The sequence below is a fragment of the Astatotilapia calliptera genome, chromosome 20 (assembly GCF_964374335.1).
Source record: "Astatotilapia calliptera chromosome 20, fAstCal68.1, whole genome shotgun sequence".
Classification (NCBI taxonomy): domain Eukaryota; kingdom Metazoa; phylum Chordata; class Actinopteri; order Cichliformes; family Cichlidae; genus Astatotilapia; species Astatotilapia calliptera.
Genome location: NC_137441.1, coordinates 30226275 through 30245780, shown reverse-complemented (window position 1 = coordinate 30245780; position 19506 = coordinate 30226275). Strand labels below are relative to the sequence as shown.

Here is a 19506-nt window from a genome sequence, read left to right as displayed (position 1 = left end):
CTGTACTAAAGGAAGAAAATAAACAGCCACCATGGATGATGTAGCATCATAATGAATTAAAATACATAACCCCCCCCAACTGTCTGGCTCTGTGAAAGGTTTCTGTTTTTTTCCCTTTCAGTTAAGAATGCAATCTGGGAAGCATGGTGTGCATATCCCTGTAACTGCTAATACTTTGATACTTGAATAGCAGGACAAAAAATCTATACAGCTGCAAAAATACTGCCTTTACTTGTTATTTTGGGACGTTTCATTAAGTACGAAAGCACAACAGCTGCTAAACTCGAAAGAGGAAAAACTATTGTTATTATTATTAATATATTCCTTGTTAAAGAAGAGTGATTGAAGAATTAAAGAGGATTAAAAGCAGTTGTCAGGCAGATGGCGACAGAGAACCAACAGGCAACGCCCCTCATTCGCCGGGCAGAATGACGTCAGTGGGCCTAATCCAGGAAGTGGAAAAACATCAACAACCCTTCCAGGGTCCAGGTTAAGGCGAAGTGTCCGAGTAGCTTAGCAGAGACGTAGCTTTAGCTTTATTTTATAAGATATCTCGCATTTGTGTTTTGTCTTTATAGTAAGCGCTGTGTAATATCCCAGACATGTCGGTGTTTGGCAAGATATTTGGAGGAGGAGGAAAATCGGGAAAGGGACCGAGTCCACAGGAGGCGATCCAAAAACTCCGGGAGACGGAGGAGATGCTAACCAAGAAACAGGAATTTTTAGAGAAGAAGATCGAACAGGAGCTGCAGACCGCAAAGAAAAACGGCACAAAGAACAAAAGAGGTGAGACGCCGCGAGGGTTTTTTTCCCCCCGTAGTTTCTTCTCTTGCTTGTTAGATTTTTGTTGTCAGCAACCTCAAGCTAACCGTTAGCTAGCCCGTTAGCTGAGTTGGCTAACTTTCCCGAGGTGTCGTAACTGCTGGCAGCCTCATCCAGCGTCTTTACCACGGCCATGGCTGCCAGTCTGGATGGGCGGCTGTCTAGCTGTGTGACTGACTTCATTATGTGATCACCGTTAACTTATGGCCCCGCGGGGACGCTAGCCTTGGCCTTTGCTGATATTCGAGTTTTCTTTTGACTCATAGGTGGTTGTTTAAAAATCAGGAGACCTGGTTGAAGGTGTGGTGTGTGTATATAGACTGTTAGGTATGATGTTGCAAATATAGCGGCAATAAAGATATCGACCCAGTTAGCCAGGACAAGGGTTGAGCACGTGTTATAAGTGTCAGAGAGGTGGGCGTGTTTGCATCTTGATCAGATGTCCGTATAGAAACCTGTGGACCTCCAGCAGGTCCCACAGTCTCCTTACAGATGATTACGTGAGCCGATCACAGCTTGGGGCTCATTATAAGTTAACTGTAATACAAGTTGACCATGTTCTACCACAACGTGGAGCCAACCATATAGATTTGTACATGTGTATTGTTCTTGTTGACATCGAGCACATTTCTAGGGATCAGAGTAAATTTAATTTAGATCAGGATGGTTAGCGGTGTCGCTTCCCAACGAGAAGATCGCAGGTTCAAATCCAGCCAGTGTGGAGTTTCCATGTTCTCTCCGGGTTCTCCATCGCTTCCCACAGTCCAAAGACATGCATGATATTAGGTCAATTGATGATTTATGGTTGTCTGTGTTAGCTCGGTAATAGACTGGCAACCTGTCCAGGGTGTACCCCTGCTTCTCATTCTAAGGTAGCTGGGATAAGTTCCAGCCAGCCCGCAGTCCCCTCCTCGCAACACCTAAATTGAATAAGTGGAAGAAGAAAAATGGATGAACAGTTAATGGAGCCACCAGATGTATTAAGTAAAAAAATTAAAAGACTAAAAAAAAAGTTCACAGAATGACTCAGCGTAGCACAACCTTCTCTGACAAGATCAGTATAGCCTATCAGGTTTCAGGGGTTGTTGTCATCTGACCTCTTTATCTGATTAATTACTCTCCAGGTTTTCCATTAGTCTTCACGCCGGCTATATTTGACTGTCTTTCGTATTGCTAAAAGTGTCACTAATGTGGTCGAATAATTAGCAGTGAATTATCTAGGTTCACAGAGTAGTGCTGACTAACAGGAATGACAGCCTGATTGGGTAGTATCACAAATATTTGCTGTGTTAAAGTACCATTATTCACTGTTTCTCTCCATTGTCACTAAATGGTGTTTCAAGGCCAATTTGTTCATTCTGACTCTCCCCACCCCACTCCCTGTCTTTGGATCCTCAGCGGCACTTCAGGCCTTGAAAAGAAAGAAGCGGTACGAGAAGCAGCTCGAGCAGATCGATGGGACGCTGTCCACCATTGAATTCCAGCGGGAGGCTCTGGAGAACGCCAACACCAACACTGAAGTGCTCAAAAACATGGGCTTCGCTGCCAAGGCCATGAAGTCTGCTCATGAAAACATGTAAGAGCGAGCACCAAGGCGTGATCGATTGGACTGGGACGAAACCTCTCTGCACAGATTATTTTTGCAACTTCCTTTTTGTTACTGAGACTAAAGCAAGCGTAAAGAAGATTCAGTCAGTTCTGAAATGATCAGAAATATTACAAGGAGGTTTTGCTGATAATGAAATGCATATAATTTCACCAAGATGCAGTAATCCTTTCTTTTATGCATTTATTTCAGTCAGTATCTGTAAAATGTAACCATAAAAAAGTGTATGTGGGTTTCACTGCCATGTATATTAGATGCCTGACATCCTCCTTAGTTTTTGCCGTAGAACTACTCAGACATCTAATCGTCATATTTAGATTAAATACCCTCTTTTATAAAACCTATATGAGTGAATTCTCTTTTGCTCACAGTCTTTCCTTCTTATTTCAGGGACATTGACAAAGTGGATGAACTGATGCAGGACATTACAGAGCAGCAGGAACTGGCCCAAGAAATCTCTGACGCCATCTCTAAACCTGTGGGCTTTGGTGAGGAGTTTGATGAGGTAGGTGAAGCTCTTCAGCTGTTTTATGTTTACATTTGTGTGGTATATCTGATTCTAAGTGTGCAAGTGCCTCATTTTATTCACAGATTTTATTACCAAAAATACATAAATTGAGAGCGTACCCAAATAAAACGGGTAGTGATGATTAAAGAAAAAAGACTCAATTCTAAGCTTAAATCAAAAAAAATGAAATGGTGCAGGAGGGTTAATCTGTACTTGCATCCACAGCAACGTATTGATAACTGCAGATACACACTGTTATGACCCTGGCTTGTAGGCACGTTAAAGTGTGCTTTAACCAGGATGGAGAAGGTGGAGTTGCACCTAAAAGGTTTTAATAGATTCTTTTTAAACATTTTTTTAATGTCTTTTTTCACAAAACAGCACAGGAGACAAAAAACGACTACACCCTCAATTAAAAGAAAAAAAACCTCAACCATTGGTACCACCTCGAGATCTGTTGTTTGTACACAGAGTAGTCTATGCATGGTGCAGTTTCTACTAAACCTGCCACAATCGTCAGGGTGAGGCAAGTGTCCCAGATGGAAACAAAACAAGTTACTAAGCCAGAAACAAGCAAGCACCTGTGTGTGGAGCCGAACAAGAAGCCTGAGATACATGAAATTAACAATTTTTTTAAGACAGCTTCTGTAATCATCTGGAGCTTGATTGGAGCACAGGACTGGGGCAGCAGTCCATCAGAATGAAATCATTCTGTCTTTTGCATCTTTGCTTATCTAAGGCTTCCTTCTTAATGATGATGGGATTTTACTGTACATGACATAAGCATGTTTTCATACGCCTGACTCAGAAATATCATTACTTATCTCTTAGACAGTTGCTATTATCCTGTGTTTGGCATATGAATGTTGCACTGATAATGATGTTGGGTTAACCCAGTATAGCCGAGTCTAATTATTAGTTATTATCTTTTTGCTTTTGCTGGTATGAATACGTTGTTGCTGGTCTTCATCCTTGGGGTGAATTTCTTTGCTTCTCAGGATGAGCTGCTTGCCGAGCTGGACGAGCTGGAACAGGAAGAGCTGGACAAAAATCTGCTCGAGATCGGTGGACCAGAGACCGCCCCTCTCCCCAATGTGCCTTCGACTTCATTACCTTCCAGACCTGGTAAGAACTCTGGGGTGTAACCATTTGCATTGCATTTTTACGCTGTTCGCAGGATGTACAAACTGTTAATTACTAACTTTCAGTGATGTGACTGCTATAGTTTTATTTTTAGTTATATAGCACCGAATCACAACAGCAGTTTCCTCAAGGAGCTTTATTTCATAGGATCTTTATCTTTATCGTCAGCTAAAGGTGCTGCTATAATAAAGAAAAAAACCCTCAATCAGATGATCCCTTATGAGCAGGCACTTGCCCCAAAGGTTTCATAGTTAGCTTATCCAGCCCTAACTGTATGCATTATCAAAAAGAAAGTTTTAAGCCTAATATTAAAAGTAGAGATAGTGTCTCAGAGCAAAGTGCTCGAATGGAATTATTATACAAGACCTTGAACATGAGGAGAAGATTTTAAATTCAATCCTGGATTTATCAGGAAGCCAGTGGAGATAAGCCAGTATGGGAGAAATGTGTTGTCTCTTTCTAGTCCCCGTCAGTGTTCTTGCAGCAGTATTGGGTAATAATGAATTACAATAGTACTGCCTAGAAGTGATTAATGCTGAATGAGGATTTGATGAGATCTCGATAGGATCCTCAGATCACATCTTTTATTTCTGTCCTCCCTCCCACAGCCAGGAAAGAGGAGGACGAGGACGACATGGAGGACCTGCAGCGCTGGGCGATGGAAGCCATGTAAATGCAGCATCCGCCACATCACACCTGCATCGGAGAGGAAAGGAACAAGAGGGAAACGAATGGACTGATGGGATGTTGTGTCTGAGTGTTTCTGTGTGTCTGAGAAGAGTGGACTGTCTACTTTATGTGTAACACTACAAAACAAAAAAAAGCAACAATGCTGTAGTCTTTCTTTTCCTTTTCCCCTTTAGAGACCCCCAAGGTGCTCAGTACAAATGAGTCCGTGAGGGTCTGCTATACTGGACAAAGTCACCTAATATTTTTACCCTCAACTTTAATGCAGCACTTTGTGGTCCTTGTCGTGTGCCATGCTGGTGGCCACAGATTTCATGTTGCAGGGTGGTGTTATAAGCTGGATGGTGCAGTAGATGGAGTTATTCACCAAGCTGTTGTCATTGTTAACATCGCTGGATGATTTTGGGGGGGATTTTCAAGGATGATTAATGCTTAAAAAATCGATTTCTCACTCTCCCGTTTACCTATTTGTGGCAATTTTTTTTTTGTGTTTTTGTTTGTTTGTTTTTTTGTTTTCCTTGACAAAATAACCCGTTGCTTCCTCGTCTTGTTAACTGCTCTGGAAATGGAGGTGCAGCTGAGTGTGTGCTGGCTGAAGAAGCTTTGAGCTGTGTGTGTTTGCCAGAATCCAAACCTCTTCTTTCATTTCAGGTTGGGTTCTTCGACCTACTGCCGCTCGCTCCTTCTTTGCCTCTCCCCTTACCCTCCCAACCCCATCAGTGGTTCTCGTTCTTTGGTGTAAATATCCCAGCTGACTGTGTGTGTTTTGGTTTTTTTGTTTGTTTTGTTTTTTTAAGTACACTGCATTACTGCTGCCATTGAGCGCTTTGGTTGATGCTGCGTGAAGCATGCAACGGTGGGGAAATCACGACACAGGTCACACCGCAGGGCTAGTAAGAGAGATGTTTAACCTACCACTTTCATCCTCCTCTGTCTGTGTCCCACTCATAAAGGTTTTCATTTCAAAATGTATGTTAAAAAGAAAAAGGAAAAAAAAAGAAACTAGTAATATTAAACTATTGTCACACCTTATTAACTGCATCCAGAGGGAGATGGTGGTTTATAAAAGATTAGATTATAGCCAATCTGCAACACATGCATTTCAGAGTTTAAAAGAGTTGAATTCCTTTAGTTTTTCAGCAACATGATGTACATTTTTTACATAGAAAACGTAACACGAGGACAAATGGATAAGCATGTTTGCATTTCTATGTTTTATTTATCCAGATGAGAATATTATTTGCGAATCATTAAATGGTTTTCAATTCTTTCATTGTGGTGGAAGCATTGTCTGTTCATGCGTTTTGTTTTGGTTTTTGGTCAAATGACTAAGTTAAGCAGATCACCAGAGAAAGAAACAAAGTGTGAGTGAAGAAAAACCTCAGCAAGTACACTTTTAGTTTAATATTAAATTGGTAACTAAAGCTTTGTTACAGAGTATTTCTAAAATCACTCCATAAATAAAACAATGAAGACAGAATCTTTTTTAACAGACAAAATGAACAATAATAATTTATTATTTTCTGGCAGATGCCTTACTACCATTCAGATATCTTGTGGTGGCATGAAATATTTCCTGTATCTGTCTCTTGAGGGAGCGGCCGTTCGGTAAGTATAGGAGAGGATGGCCAGTCACTGAGCCAGCCTTCCTGATCAGTTTGCTCATTCTTTTGGTGTCGCCAGCTCCCCCAGCAGAACAAAGTAAAGTCCACTGTGCTCGTCACAGCTACGTGATGAAAATCTCCATGATGTCGCATCGCATATTGCAGCATCTCAGCTTCCTTTGGAAACTGAGATCTGTGCTAATCTTCTCTTCAGCTGTTCATGTGGACTCCCAGGTACTTATAGTCCTCCACCACATCAGCATCTTGTTCCGGGTTGTGTAGCTGGAGCTTTTTTCTTTTCTTTCTGCATCACAATAACACCAAAAAACAAATATTAACAAAATCTTTTTAAAGGAGATTTAAAGACAAAGACGAGAGAAGTAACTGGTCTGTTCCAAAGGCACTAAATCTTAAAATTTGCAGCTTTTATATTCATTCAACAAAGTTTAACTAAAGGGAAAATCAATTTGCCGTTTCACTGATCTTTTGTAGTTTTGAAAAATGGTGCCTGTTTATCAGATCTCAATGATTTTCCCTTAAAGTACAACTATTATTCTGGATAAAGCACATTAGCTACATAGCGGCAAATCTTTACATAATAATCAGTGGCTGTATACAGTCATTGTGACTTTATGACAATCATTATGAGATCAGAAGGGGAAATACATAATACAAGATATGCTCCAGGTTGTAAAGAAAGAATCGACTATACAGTGTTGATAGCAGGTGTTATAGCCAAGTTTACCTATGCTTTATATCAGTTGTCTAAATTTGACAAGAGGAAATGTTCAAACAAACTCCCACTGCCACTCAAAAGGAAAATCTGATGAAAGATTACCTGTGACTGGCAGGGTTATAAACAGATACCTCCTGCCAACCTTCCTAAGAGGCAAAAGAAACACACTTCAAAATGATAAATTGTTTTTTTGATTGCAATGATTTTCTAAGACGGCAATTTAACATTTAATATTTCCCGTTCCCATAGTGAAACACTGGACCACATTCTTTATGAATGTGTTCATTTTGGTATTAGTTTACTTTCAAAGGTTCACGTCAGAAAATGAAAATTCCTTAGTCAGGATTGCAACAAAGTGAAATATGGCCTGATAATGTAGGAAATGCTGTTTACAATTCTTTAATTTGTTTTGCAAGTTTATTTTTACTGTATTATTTAATTGTATTTAAGTTGATTTTCTTTCCTTTTTTCTGGTACTATTCTCGCTGATGTTCTGTCCTTTTTTTACTTAAATATTATTTTCTATCGTAATGTTATAATGACTAGTTTGTTGTTGACAAATGAAAGTTTTTACTATTATAATTGTAAAAAATGAACTATATAAAAACGACAACGTGCATATTTAGCACCAGTTTATTATTTCTGAGTCACGATCTTGAACGTTCCTTAAAAACTGTCAATGCGCAAGCGCAGAAAGGGGTGTCACCACGAGCACGTCGGGATTTGGCGACTTCACGCTTGCGCACTGTAGTCATACGCTGATGCAAGAAATTTTGGGCGAAGCGGTGTGGGACTGATCGAAGAAGAAAGAAGAGGCATTTTTATTTCATTGTTCAGCACGCAAACATGTCAGGAGACGAGGTAAGGCACTCCGAGTCAGATGCTGTTTAATCCGTGTAGGTGTGAAGAACTGCTGGACGGAATTCGTTGAGTTTCAGGCGCATATCGGTGCTGGGGATGACTTTGGGCCTCGACTCTCCTGCTCCCTCCCTTTCTGTCCGCAGTAGCGCTCACATGGCTGCTGCAGTCGGGCTAGCACGGCCCGAGCCAGCCGGAATATCAAGAAAGTCATCAAGTATATTGATATACAGCTATTTATCGGAGCATATACGTTATATATTCTGAGCGTGGCTCATCAATTCGAGCTGTCGAAGCTTCCGCCGGACTCTCAGAGAAGAGTGGAAGCTAGCTATGTAGCCTTAGCTTCCCGTTACCAGAGCTGCGGAGCTAACTGTTAACGTTTTCTGCTGGAGACCAAAAGCTATCTGTACCTCGGTTTGTCCTTAAGGACAGCTCCTCTGGCTGTAAAATAAAACCAAAATACCAGAATTACCGCTGCTTAATGTTAATAGTACGACATTTTTATTATTATTTTTCTAACTGAATGGGGGCAGTCTGTGCAATATGTTAGTTAAAAATTCTGGAGGGTTACTTTACCTCAAGCCTTATTAAGAAACCTACAGCAGTAGGTAGGGTTTCTTAATAGTGTACTGACACACTCAGTGTACACTGGATCAACTCAAGAGTCCAGCCTCTGTCTGTAAAGATGATATGCAACATTTTGTTATCTGTTAAGTTGTTTTCTTTGTTCAATCCTTGATATGACTTCATGTTAGTTTTTTTGGCCTAAAATGGAAAAAATAGCGTCTTTCCACAGTCCAGTTTTCATAACTGAAAACTAAATTTCACAAGCGTAAAATGTTCAAACAAACTCCCACTGCCACTCAAAAGAAAAATCTGATGAAACATGACTTTCATAAATATATATATCTTGTAATTCTCACTGGTAATTGTACTTATGCTGGATTAGTCAATGTTATGTATATTTAAAGCAGCCATAAAGTGTCTGTACTAAATGAAGCTGGACAGCATTTCAATATTTATTTTAATTTGATTTTTTTCCTTCACTCTTTTTTTCAGATGATTTTCGATCCCAACATGACTAAGAAGAAAAAGAAGAAGAAGAAGCCCTTCATGCTGGAGGAGGACGGAGGAGAAGGGACGGGGGGAGAAGAAGCTAAGGAGGTGGAGACAAAGGAGGCAGAACCAGAGGCTGGAGATGACAAGGAGGTGGATCTAGATGAAGATGAAGGCAGGAAGAAAGGTTAGATCTATTTAAGGTGCGGTATCAGTTCGCAACTATGTTGTGTAGAGTTATGAGCTCGAGGAGGGTTTTTTTTTTTTCTTTTTTTCCAGAGCCGTCGGATGACTTGAACGACCTAAACTTCTTCAACCAGAAGAAAAAGAAGAAGAAACCCAAGAAAGTGTTTGAAAATGATATGGAGGAGGGATTGAAGGTCAGCCATTGATTAAACATTTGCTGATTTTGCATTACTTTTAACTTTTTGCTTCTACTGATTTTGATTGGCTTACCAATAACTTTCACGTGCTGAGTTTCACTTCTCGCTTGTCCAAACCAGGAGCTGAAAATTGAAGGCGAGCAGACGGAAGCTATGGAGGAGGACAACCTGGATCTGATGCTCCCTAACAAAAAGAAGAAGCCAAAGAAAGTAGATTTTGATGAAAACGACTCCGGTGATAAAGACGACGGTACGATGAAATCACATGGTTTTGAAACTAGGGACCGAAAAAAGGGACATGGATCATAATGTTTGACCCATAATGTCATTTTTCTTTTTCTTCTCCCAGCAGTGGATGATGATGATGGCAAGAATGGTGATGGGATCTCCTTCAGCTCTTCCACAGGACCGGCCTGGGCTGGTTCGGAAAGAGACTACACCTACGACGAGGTAGGATGATACGTGAAATGAGAAAGTTAGAAACAATTCAGGAAAGGCAGAAAAAGAGTTATCACAGTTGTTTGTGAAGTTATTTCCTGTAAAGTGGGATAAATATTAGACTGTTTTCGGTTGTTTTGTACTGTGTGAGGCTGTGTACACATAGACATAATAGATTGTTGTATTTCTCTCTCTCTCATTAATAAATGTCCTGATATTAAGACCTCAGACCATTTGGTTTTGTGAGCTCCGTCCCCACAGATTTGTTAAACTGGAATTACTTTGCAAACCGTTTCTGCCTGAATAGAGCCTGTGTCCAAAAGGAAAGTCTGATGAAACATTACCTGAGACTAGCAGGGTTAAAAAATCTGATGAAACATTACCTGAGACTGGCGGGGTTATAAACGGATACCTATCCCTGCCAACCTTCCTAAGAGGCAAAAGAAACACTTCAAAATGATAAATTATTTTTTTGATTGCAATGATTTTCTAAGACAGCAGTTCAACATTTAATATTTCCTGTTTATTTTGTCAAACAGATAGTGAAACACTGGACCACATTCTTTATGAATGTGTTCATTTTGGTATTTGTTTACTTTCAAAGGTTCACGTCAGAAAATGAAAATTCCTTAGTCAGGATTGCAACAAAGTGAAATATGGCCTGATAATGTAGGACAAAGCACCAAGTTAGTGTCCACTAATTTGGTGCTTTGATCTACATTTATGTTGAAGTTTTGCACTGAATATTTAACGGCATTAAATGTACTTTTTGAATAGAGTTGTTAAAATCCCCCACTTATTGTTCTATGAGGAAATGAGTGAAACGGTTTGTAAAATTACAAAGTTGGATTTACCGGTCTGAGAACAGTGTTTATAAAAAGCACAGATTTACACACTGCTTTCCTTTTTTATTTATTTTTATCCTCAGCTGATCCCACAGGGCTCTCAATTTCTGTCCTTTTATATTCTGTGTTGAAAACTTTATGAACATAGACAAAAACAAAACAAAGTCACAGTATCGTCTCTATTCCAGCTCCTGAACAGAGTCTTCAACATCATGAGGGAGAAGAACCCCGACATGGTGGCTGGGGAGAAGAGGAAGTTTGTGATGAAGCCTCCCCAGGTGGTCCGAGTGGGAACCAAGAAAACCTCCTTTGTCAATTTCACAGACATCTGCAAACTGTGAGCCTCGTGTAGCTTTTTATATTTACTGACAGACGCATTTCAGTGACACTTGTATGTGTAATCCACAAACTGATTTCTTTTTTTTCTTTTTTCATGCGATTAATCACAGGTTGCATCGTCAGCCTAAACATCTCCTCGCTTTTCTATTGGCTGAGCTGGGAACGAGGTACGCTTTTTGTATTTTAAGTGATGTCAGTTCTCAAGCTAAGTTTGTGGCACGTTTTGTTTTTGTGTGTTCACTTTAAGTAAAAGTTTAATTAGCGTTTTTCTCTGTCAACAGCGGCTCCATTGACGGAAATAACCAGCTTGTGATCAAAGGCAGATTTCAACAGAAACAGATAGAAAATGTGTTGAGAAGATATATCAGTAAGTAGGAACGACGTGTTCTTTACAGTGAAGTTACATTGATGGGGGTAAAATTAAACAGCCCCTGCTTGTGAACAGTAATGTTGAGTGGACTGTTCTCACCCCTGCAGAGGAATATGTGACGTGTCACACCTGCCGCTCACCGGAGACCATCCTGCAGAAGGACACTCGTCTCTATTTCCTGCAGTGTGAGACGTGCCACTCCCGCTGCTCCGTCGCCAGTATCAAGACCGGTTTCCAGGCTGTGACGGGCAAGAGGGCGCAGCTCCGCGCCAAAGCTAACTAAAGGCCATTAAAACTGGGCTTCCCCCACCTCTTCTCACGGTCCAATCTTTCCCCATCAGAAGGGCCGAAGCTGGGGTCGGGCGCCCGCTTGATCTGCTAAAAGGACTCTCTGAATTGAACTGCGGGAGGGTTTGGCTGTCATTTTGGTTGTGTCATGGCCTGACCTGACAGGGAGTGAGAGTGTCTAAAGATGAAAGATAGGGTTCAGGCACCTGATAAGCAACAGATGTTTGACACATACACTGCTGGATGCATTTGATTTGTTTGGTTGATGGACCCTCCAGCTCTTAGGGTTTTTTTTTTTCCTGTTTCCTATTTGCTGTGATTCTTGATTCCTCCAAAAAACCCTTGATTTAACACAGCTTGAAGTTTAGTTTTTGTTTATTTTTCCACTTTACATGCGCCAGACGTTAATATTTCTTCAAATTAGCCAAATTGTAGATAAGCTAAGTTCATCTACAGTAACAGAACCAACGAATTGTTGACTTGGTCACTTCTGGGTTTTTTTCTTTTTTTCTTGAACTCAACTAAAGGGTGTGTTCTTGTTTCTGGTCTGGTCCTAAATGATATATACAAAAAACTGTCAGTCCAGGATTTTCTACTCAAGCTTATAGAGACAAATCAGTCACCGGGCTGGAGTACATACAGGAACATGTCACTGAAACTAGTGTGTGAGGCTCCTAACACAGGACCTGCTTTTGATCATTTTGTAGCAGGAGACACAAAACTAGAAGACTTGGGGGCTAATGAAGGGGAGAGCAACATTAAGAGTACTCTAATAAAGGAGGCTGTTTATGAGATGAGTAGAAATTATTATACAGTATGTTTGTGAGTGCTTTTGTGGCACTGATGAGCAGTTTGTGTACCTATTTGATTAGAACATTTTGTCAGCCACTTGAGGTTTGATGAAGTCAATTTGAAAATAAAGATTCAATTTTTCTCTTTTTTTTTTTTTTTTTTTTTCTCCGATGAGCAGGATTTATGAGCTAATGCCAGTCACTAAAATAATAAAGTAATAATAAACTACAACTTCTGAGCAGGCACCTCAGATCGTTTCCTCCTTCAGGTTCCTATTTTGCAGTGTGGTTAACAGAGTCTATCAAGGAGTGTCAATCTAATTGTTTTGAGAGGAATGTGAATATAAAGGTCTCGCTGGAATCATTTTAAAACCTGGTTTTTACAAAAATAAAATATTCTACACTCTCTCTCTCCACTACTTTCTCTGCTTGCATTAATGACGGTGCCCGTTTAGTAATTGTCAGTCATGATAATGACGTCATGTTTTCACTGTCACAATGGAAAAAGGTCGTAATGATCAGTGAACGGCCTTGGCTCTCGTCATTATGGCCCCCTCCCATTTCTAAATATGGCCATTGTTTCAAGTCCCATTAAAATATTTAAGTCTTATTTGTGTGACTTGCTCAGATGTGATTGACAGTCCTTGTGAGGCCTACGGTTTGCTGTAATGATACAAACACAGACCCACAAGGTTAAAACATGAGCAGCTGATAACCATGGTAACTGAAGACAATGTCCTTGAGTTTGGTGATTACATGTCGAGTTGCAGATTTATTTTGAACCTGACTGCAGGATAATATGTCAGGTTGGTGCCATAGTTAGGTTTCCTCTGCAGGCCCAAATGTCACTATATTATATAATTGTTTTTTGTTTTTGTTTTTAGCTGTGCTTAAACTACCAGTATGCAGGCAAATGCATCAATCACTGATGTATAAGTCACATAAATCTGTCATAACCAGCCAGACTTAAGCACATAGCCTATCAGATAAGCACTCATTAATCTCTACCACTTGCCATATTCTAAATGTGTTTCAACAATTTTATACAGCCAAACCATGAATGTTTAATTTAAATTCACAAACTTTGCACTTATACTATCATTTGGAGTCAGAATATGGATGCTATAGATATAGTTGGCCAATTTATCCAATAGTTATCAAACCATTGAGGCTATGCTGTCTCAGTTCTGCTTCACTTTGTACAACTCGGACTTTCAATCAGTGCAACTCCAGGTGATGTCGCCTAAAGAAATACTCAGATTCTGCAGCAGCTGGATGTTTAAGTGATGAGGAGCAGAGGTTAATGGTTTTGTGGAGTGGTCATTGAGAAAGTATTGACTTCTGAATGTGAATAAGACCAAAGAAGTTGGTGACTTGACTTTCAGAAGGACACGAACCGTGTGTATCCTGGGACAGGCTACTGATGTGGTGGAGGACTATGACTACCTGGGCATCCACATGGAAGGCCAACACAGAGGCTTTAAACAGAAATTATAAATGATAGAGATATTCCGTCACGCAGCTGTGGACCATATGCATCAGAAATTGTAATACCAACGGAGTGAATAAACTGATCAGTAAGGCTGGTTCTGTGTCTGGCTGCTAACGGGAATTTTTCTAATTCAACTTTATTGCAATAGAGACTTTACTATTCCAACAATTTACTGTTTAGTTGCATGTGTTTTTTAACTACCTAGTTTTTGTGACTGCGGGTGTTTTCTTTTTCTTTGTTTTTTTTTACAAGTAAAATTGTACCCTTTTTTGAATTAGTTAAGATGATCTCTGTATGTACCCACTGCAAACTACAGTTACAAAATGCCTCTAGTTGGAAATGACTAGGGCAGATTTTACATAGGATTTAACTAGTATTTTCCTCTCGTGCGCGTAATGTCTGCGGTTTTGTGATAAACGGTAGCTTTTAATTTGGAGTTCTGTTCCGGAAATTGATCATCGTTAGCTTCACGCTTATTGGCTGGGTTTGGCGAAACAGCCGACCGGTTGCTGGCGGAGAGCTAACGGCAGTAGCATTCAGCAATTTCGGAGCAGTAGTGAAGAACAGTCACTCTAGGCGAATCACAATGCCTCGAGTTTATATCGGACGACTAAGCTATCATGTCCGCGAAAAAGATATTCAGCGGTTTTTCAGCGGCTATGGGAAGCTAATGGAGATTGATTTAAAGAACGGGTAAGTTTTCGGCGGAATTTTGTAAGCCAGAGTCCAACGAGCATGTCGTAGTTAGCATTAAAGCTAGCCATTCATGCGAACGACGCACGGACTCGGGGGGCATTTCACTCTTTTACGCAGATAGATATATATTTTTTAGAAGTTAAGTTTGATTCTAAAACGCAATATGTCGATGTATGACATTTAGTATTGTCCTTATAAATGTAAAACGTTTTGTTTCTTTAACTTCATTCATGAACGTTTAGCAAATGTCGCGTGGCCAACATGGCGTCTTTATACTTTGCACGTCGCTGTGCTAACGTATGCTAACGCTAATTCGTGGAAGTAAGCGGGTAACGCTCATTTCATACTCATGCTTTTAAACCCTTTCTTTTTGCAGGTATGGATTCGTGGAGTTCGAAGATAATAGGGACGCCGACGACGCCGTTTACGAGCTAAACGGGAAGGAGCTGTGTGGGGAGCGGGTGATCGTCGAGCATGCCCGGGGCCCGCGACGAGACCGAGATGGCTACGGTGGGGGTTACTGGGGTGGTGGGCGCAGTAAGTGCAGTCTATTACAAGATACCCTCTCTTCCCCTTCCCCTTGGGGTGAGGTGTCGACGTGGACTGCACAGACAGCTGTTTGAATGATTCATGGTTACGCTAATTTTAACAGACTTGCCGCATAGGTTTAGATACTCAGCTGGCCCTCGATCAGGTTTTTCCAGGTACCCCTCATGGGTTATAGCCAGCCACGTGGGTAGCTCTTTAAGGCGCAGGTTGCATGCAAAGTTGTAGGACTGTCAGTAGAGATGTTGTTCATTATATCACGCAGTAACTTCATTACATGCAACCATGGTTTATCTTCATTCTTACAAATCAGGGAGTCCAGTTTAATTTTATATCACCCTGCTGAACAGTTCTCAGTCTGTCACCCAAGGGGTAGTGACCTGCAGGTTTTTGCTCCTCCATAGTGATTATCATCACGAGCTACATGCTATTTGATTGCAAGGGGCAACAATCTGTGAGATTTAAAGAGCAGTTTTGAGTCTAGAGTTTAGTGTTGTTAAATAACATAGTTTTCTTTTCATACATTGTAAAATTCACTTGAACCATAACTGTCATTTGGGCGAGCCATGTGAAGGTGTCTTTTTTTATTTTTATTTTTGTTTGTTTGCACCAGAGGGGGAAAAAAACAAGCTGAACACAAATCACCACATACATAGCTACCTAGTTAGTGTAGTCATTAGGAGTAGACTAACGTTTTCATGTGAAATGTGTTTTAACTTTGGTCTATATATAAATTTTTTTTTATATTCAACATTAACAAAAGTCCTTGATGTTTCAATTTGAAAGAGTCCAGTTGCGGGCTGAGGCTGAGAGTCCATTGAGGCTAAAGATGACTGGCTAAGATGACTGCCTGTCCCGTTTGGCCTTGGCTTTCACCTTACAATGTGTGTGTGACCTTTGCCCCCCCTTGATCCTTGGCTGACCTAACCGGAAGCCATGATGACAGCAGCCTTTTGCCAATAGACCAGGGGTGATGGTGAGGATTGCCATTGGTTTTTATGTTGACAGCAAACATAAGTGGATCGGCACCTTTACAGACCTTACAATCTAAAGAAATGTTGTAAGATCAAAACTGGAAAAAAGAATTTCAGACTGACATCCGGTTAAATAAAAAGATGCCAATTTTCAAAAGATCGGTGTGTTTTTAACACCGTAATCAATTTGAACAGTGTCCCTGACTGCAGCCTTTGTGGATGCCTCCTTTCTGTTTGTGTTACAGGATACACAGGTCTTGAAAGAACATCACTGTCCATTTGTTTTATGCAGCTATAGCATCACAGTGATGTACTGGAGTAAGACAGATGCTGATTTGTGTTTTTTGTATTGCCGGAAACAGATGCAGTGGTGTTCTTTGCAGCAGAAAACAGCTTCCAAATGTTGAAAAATACAAACTTTAAAGAGCCCATGCAGTTGCTTGTAGAGCACTTAACTGAAGCTGTTTGAAAATGAGATCAAAGAAACCCCTTTGACTATTTGTACAAATTTAACCCCCACCCCCACCCCAAGGACAATAATCTGGAAACTCACTGCCTTGAGTGCATTTGATAGCCCAGAGCAGTAGTACTTTGAATCTTGTTTGGTTTAGTGGTTTCTAACTATTTGTGTGTGCTGTCGTTTTTTTTTTTTTTGTTTTTTTATAAAGGTAGCGGTTACAGCAGCCGCAGCCGCTCTGGCAGGGACAAATATGGACCGCCAGTCCGCACAGAGTACCGCCTCGTTGTGGAGAACTTATCCAGCCGCTGTAGTTGGCAGGACCTCAAGGTAAATATTTGAAAATAAGAGAGGGGAATCTTCAGATAAAGGGAAAGTGTATTGTAGAAGTGCTTGGAATGAAATCAATAATCGGCACCTCATCCTCTTCCTGTCCACCAGGACTTCATGCGTCAGGCAGGAGAGGTGACCTATGCAGATGCCCACAAGGAACGCACCAATGAGGGAGTGATTGAGTTCCGGACTTATTCCGACATGAAGAGGGCTCTGGACAAGCTGGATGGTACTGACATCAACGGGCGGAAAATTCGCCTGGTGGAGGACCGTCCTCGCAGACGTCGGTCTTACTCTGGCAGTCGCTCCAGGTAAGCAAATTTCTTACTGCTGACTGCTTTAAGATGAGCCTCGCTTTGTTACATTTTGTTTATTTAACAAGAAACTGATGTAAAAAAAAAAAAAAATTTTAAATCGTGCTCTGTCATCTTCAGATCTCGCAGTCGTCGTCGCTCCCGTAGCAGGAGAAGCAGAAGCCACAGGAGCTCAAAGAGTCGCTCCAGATCCCACTCGAGGTTAGGATCAATGTAATCTTGGAACCGTAACGTGGAGATTTAAATTAAATTATTGGTATTGATAAGTTCTGTATGTTCAGTATGACATTTTGTCATGACATTGCTGTCATGTAAGGTGGGGCTGTACTGAGCTTTGCTTCTGTTCCTATAGGTCTCGTTCCCGCAGCAATAAGAGACGGCATCATTCCCGCTCCAGGTCTGAGAGAAAGTCTCGCTCCAAGTCAGGAGACCGCAAATCACGTTCTCGCAGATCTCGTTCTAGATCCAACAGATCCAACAAATCCAAATCTCGTTCACGCTCTCGCAAATCTCGGTCTCACTCCCCCGAGCACAAGTCCAAGTCTCGTTCAAAGAGCCGCTCTAAGGTAAAGTCGGAGAGGGATTCTCGTAGCCGATCAAAGGAACGGTCTGCTGAGAAGAAGTCCCGCAGCCGCTCACCCTCTCCAGTAGAGAATGGAAAAGAAGAGCATGTGGCCAAATCTGCCTCTCGCTCCCCATCTCCACAAGAGGAAGAGTGCCGATCCCAGTCCAGAGAAAAGCGCTCCAAGTCTCGCTCCAAGTCTCGCTCCAAGTCTCGCTCCAGGTCTCGCTCCAGGTCTCGCTCCAAGTCTCGCTCCAGGTCTCGTTCACGGTCTAGATCAGCTTCTCAGGATTAGTGGGTGTAGAGAAGGGAGAGGTTTTCTTATTGTTTAGCTTGATCATTATGCTGTACATACTGAGCAGTGTTTAATAACTGGTTTATGCTTCTGACGCCCCCCTTCAAATGTACATTTGTCTTTTAACTTGTTAAAGCAGGAGTTTATTAGACCATCAACCACAATACAGCCGATGCTTTTTGAACTTGTTTCAGATGATCTGCTCCCTTTAAAAAAATAAAAATTAAAAAAATAAAGTTTACAAATAAAATTAAGAATTTTGGATTAATGAAAATGGGTGCTGGGCTCTACAACTATAGCCTGAGGAAGTTGATGTCTCTGTGACTGGTGCCTGATTTGGTAAAATTTAGGTTTCTTACTGTTCTGCTTTCATTTCAAGTTGTTTGTTTGGTCAGTGAATATTAAGTTGTCTTAAATGTTCTTTTATTCAGTTTGCAGCTGTTTGTTTTGGTTGGTAGTCTGACAGTTTGCTTTCCTTGTGTCTCCAGGCCTCTTATGTCTGAAGCATCCATCTTTGATTGGTAATTATTTTGTGTCGTACTCTTTCAAGCTCGCATGATTGTTGAAGAGTAGGCTCCAGGACTGGAGCAGTTGAGTTGACCTGCACATTCGGTCACATTCTTCGAGGAATCAGTCTGTCTTCGTGTTAAACGATGCATATTCAGGATGTAAGAGTTTGTAGTGCAGAACTTCTTAATTTAAAGATGAGGGTTTGGACTTCACTTTTGAGTAACTTGCATTGTAGATGGATTATTTTGATCCCTTTTAACTACTTGTACATAGAGTAATCAGCACAAAGCAATCTTTTGGTAGCTTTTTGGGGGGAGGAGGTTGGTAACATTAAGCAGGTAATCTATTAAGGGCCTTTATTTTAGTTTTTGATTTTCAGTTTGACTAGACTCCTTTGCAGCGTCCTGTTTTTCCTCAGATTCTTCCATTGCGCCGATTGCCTCCCTGGTAATGTTTTCCCTCCCCAGCTTCAGAACAGACTTAAGGGTTTTGGAAAGCCTTATTTAAAGTTTGCAGCTAGTACTGTTTTTGTGCTTGAAAGGTCCATGTGTTCAGAACTCCTGTGAGTCTGTAAACATCAGACTTGCTGAACTCAGCCACATTCTCCATCTTGTGGAACTGACTTTTTTTTTCTCCCCCAACATGTATGAGATCTAATGGGGAAAAAGTCCTTTTTTATGCTATGTTCAATAAAAGATCTTCATTAAAAAATAAACTTGCTGCCTGACGTTGTTTTGTCTGGATTATAAAAACCTTGACTGCAGTATTGACATGACCTATATCCTGCTAATTATATAATAAACGCTCGCTCATTATAGGCTGCAGTTGTGGAGGAAATGAGCAGAGCGCG

At 40.9% G+C, this 19506-nt stretch overlaps 3 protein-coding genes across 5 annotated transcripts; all 3 read left to right on the top strand.

The window, feature by feature from the left end:
* The first annotated feature begins 433 nt into the window (after nt 1-433).
* Nucleotides 434-6037, top strand: LOC113013173 (charged multivesicular body protein 4c). Its single transcript, XM_026153871.2, has 5 exons — nt 434-786; nt 2221-2398; nt 2819-2933; nt 3935-4061; nt 4688-6037. The coding sequence occupies exons 1-5, from the start codon at nt 603-605 to the stop codon at nt 4750-4752; spliced, it is 669 nt and encodes a 222-aa protein (XP_026009656.1). The 5' UTR covers nt 434-602; the 3' UTR covers nt 4753-6037.
* Nucleotides 6038-7753: 1716 nt separating this feature from the next.
* eif2s2 (eukaryotic translation initiation factor 2, subunit 2 beta) lies at nt 7754-12893 on the top strand. Of its 2 annotated transcripts, none has more exons than XM_026154596.2 (9): nt 7754-7967; nt 9027-9210; nt 9303-9403; nt 9527-9656; nt 9759-9856; nt 10878-11026; nt 11139-11195; nt 11310-11395; nt 11506-12893. In XM_026154596.2, the coding sequence occupies exons 1-9, from the start codon at nt 7953-7955 to the stop codon at nt 11679-11681; spliced, it is 996 nt and encodes a 331-aa protein (XP_026010381.1). In that variant the 5' UTR covers nt 7754-7952; the 3' UTR covers nt 11682-12893. The 2 variants fall into 2 exon arrangements, with proteins under 2 accessions (XP_026010381.1, XP_026010380.1); XM_026154595.2 differs by having other exon boundaries at nt 9756-9856.
* A 1548-nt stretch (nt 12894-14441) lies between these two features.
* Nucleotides 14442-19371, top strand: LOC113013007 (uncharacterized). 2 transcript variants are annotated; one of them, XM_026153506.2, is made up of 6 exons: nt 14442-14662; nt 15042-15202; nt 16854-16972; nt 17084-17286; nt 17410-17490; nt 17642-19371. In XM_026153506.2, exons 1-6 carry the CDS (start codon nt 14556-14558, stop codon nt 18144-18146), a joined length of 1176 nt encoding a protein of 391 aa, XP_026009291.2. In that variant the 5' UTR covers nt 14442-14555; the 3' UTR covers nt 18147-19371. The 2 variants fall into 2 exon arrangements, with proteins under 2 accessions (XP_026009291.2, XP_026009290.2); XM_026153505.2 differs by having other exon boundaries at nt 14443-14662; nt 15042-15175.
* Nucleotides 19372-19506: the final 135 nt, after the last annotated feature.

Bases quoted from the DNA above. Each gene is read 5' to 3' on its own strand.
- LOC113013173 (XM_026153871.2), top strand. From the start codon at position 603: ATGTCGGTGTTTGGCAAGATATTTGGAGGAGGAGGAAAATCGGGAAAG. The intron at 2,399-2,818 runs GTAAGAGCGAGC...TTCTTATTTCAG, and splicing joins AAGTCTGCTCATGAAAACAT to GGACATTGACAAAGTGGATG. The intron at 2,934-3,934 runs GTAGGTGAAGCT...TTTGCTTCTCAG, and splicing joins TTGGTGAGGAGTTTGATGAG to GATGAGCTGCTTGCCGAGCT.
- eif2s2 (XM_026154595.2), top strand. The intron at 9,211-9,302 runs GTTAGATCTATT...CTTTTTTTCCAG, and splicing joins AGATGAAGGCAGGAAGAAAG to AGCCGTCGGATGACTTGAAC. The intron at 11,027-11,138 runs GTGAGCCTCGTG...GATTAATCACAG, and splicing joins TTCACAGACATCTGCAAACT to GTTGCATCGTCAGCCTAAAC.
- LOC113013007 (XM_026153506.2), top strand. From the start codon at position 14,556: ATGCCTCGAGTTTATATCGGACGACTAAGCTATCATGTCCGCGAAAAA. The intron at 14,663-15,041 runs GTAAGTTTTCGG...TTCTTTTTGCAG, and splicing joins GAGATTGATTTAAAGAACGG to GTATGGATTCGTGGAGTTCG. The intron at 17,491-17,641 runs GTTAGGATCAAT...CTGTTCCTATAG, and splicing joins CGCTCCAGATCCCACTCGAG to GTCTCGTTCCCGCAGCAATA.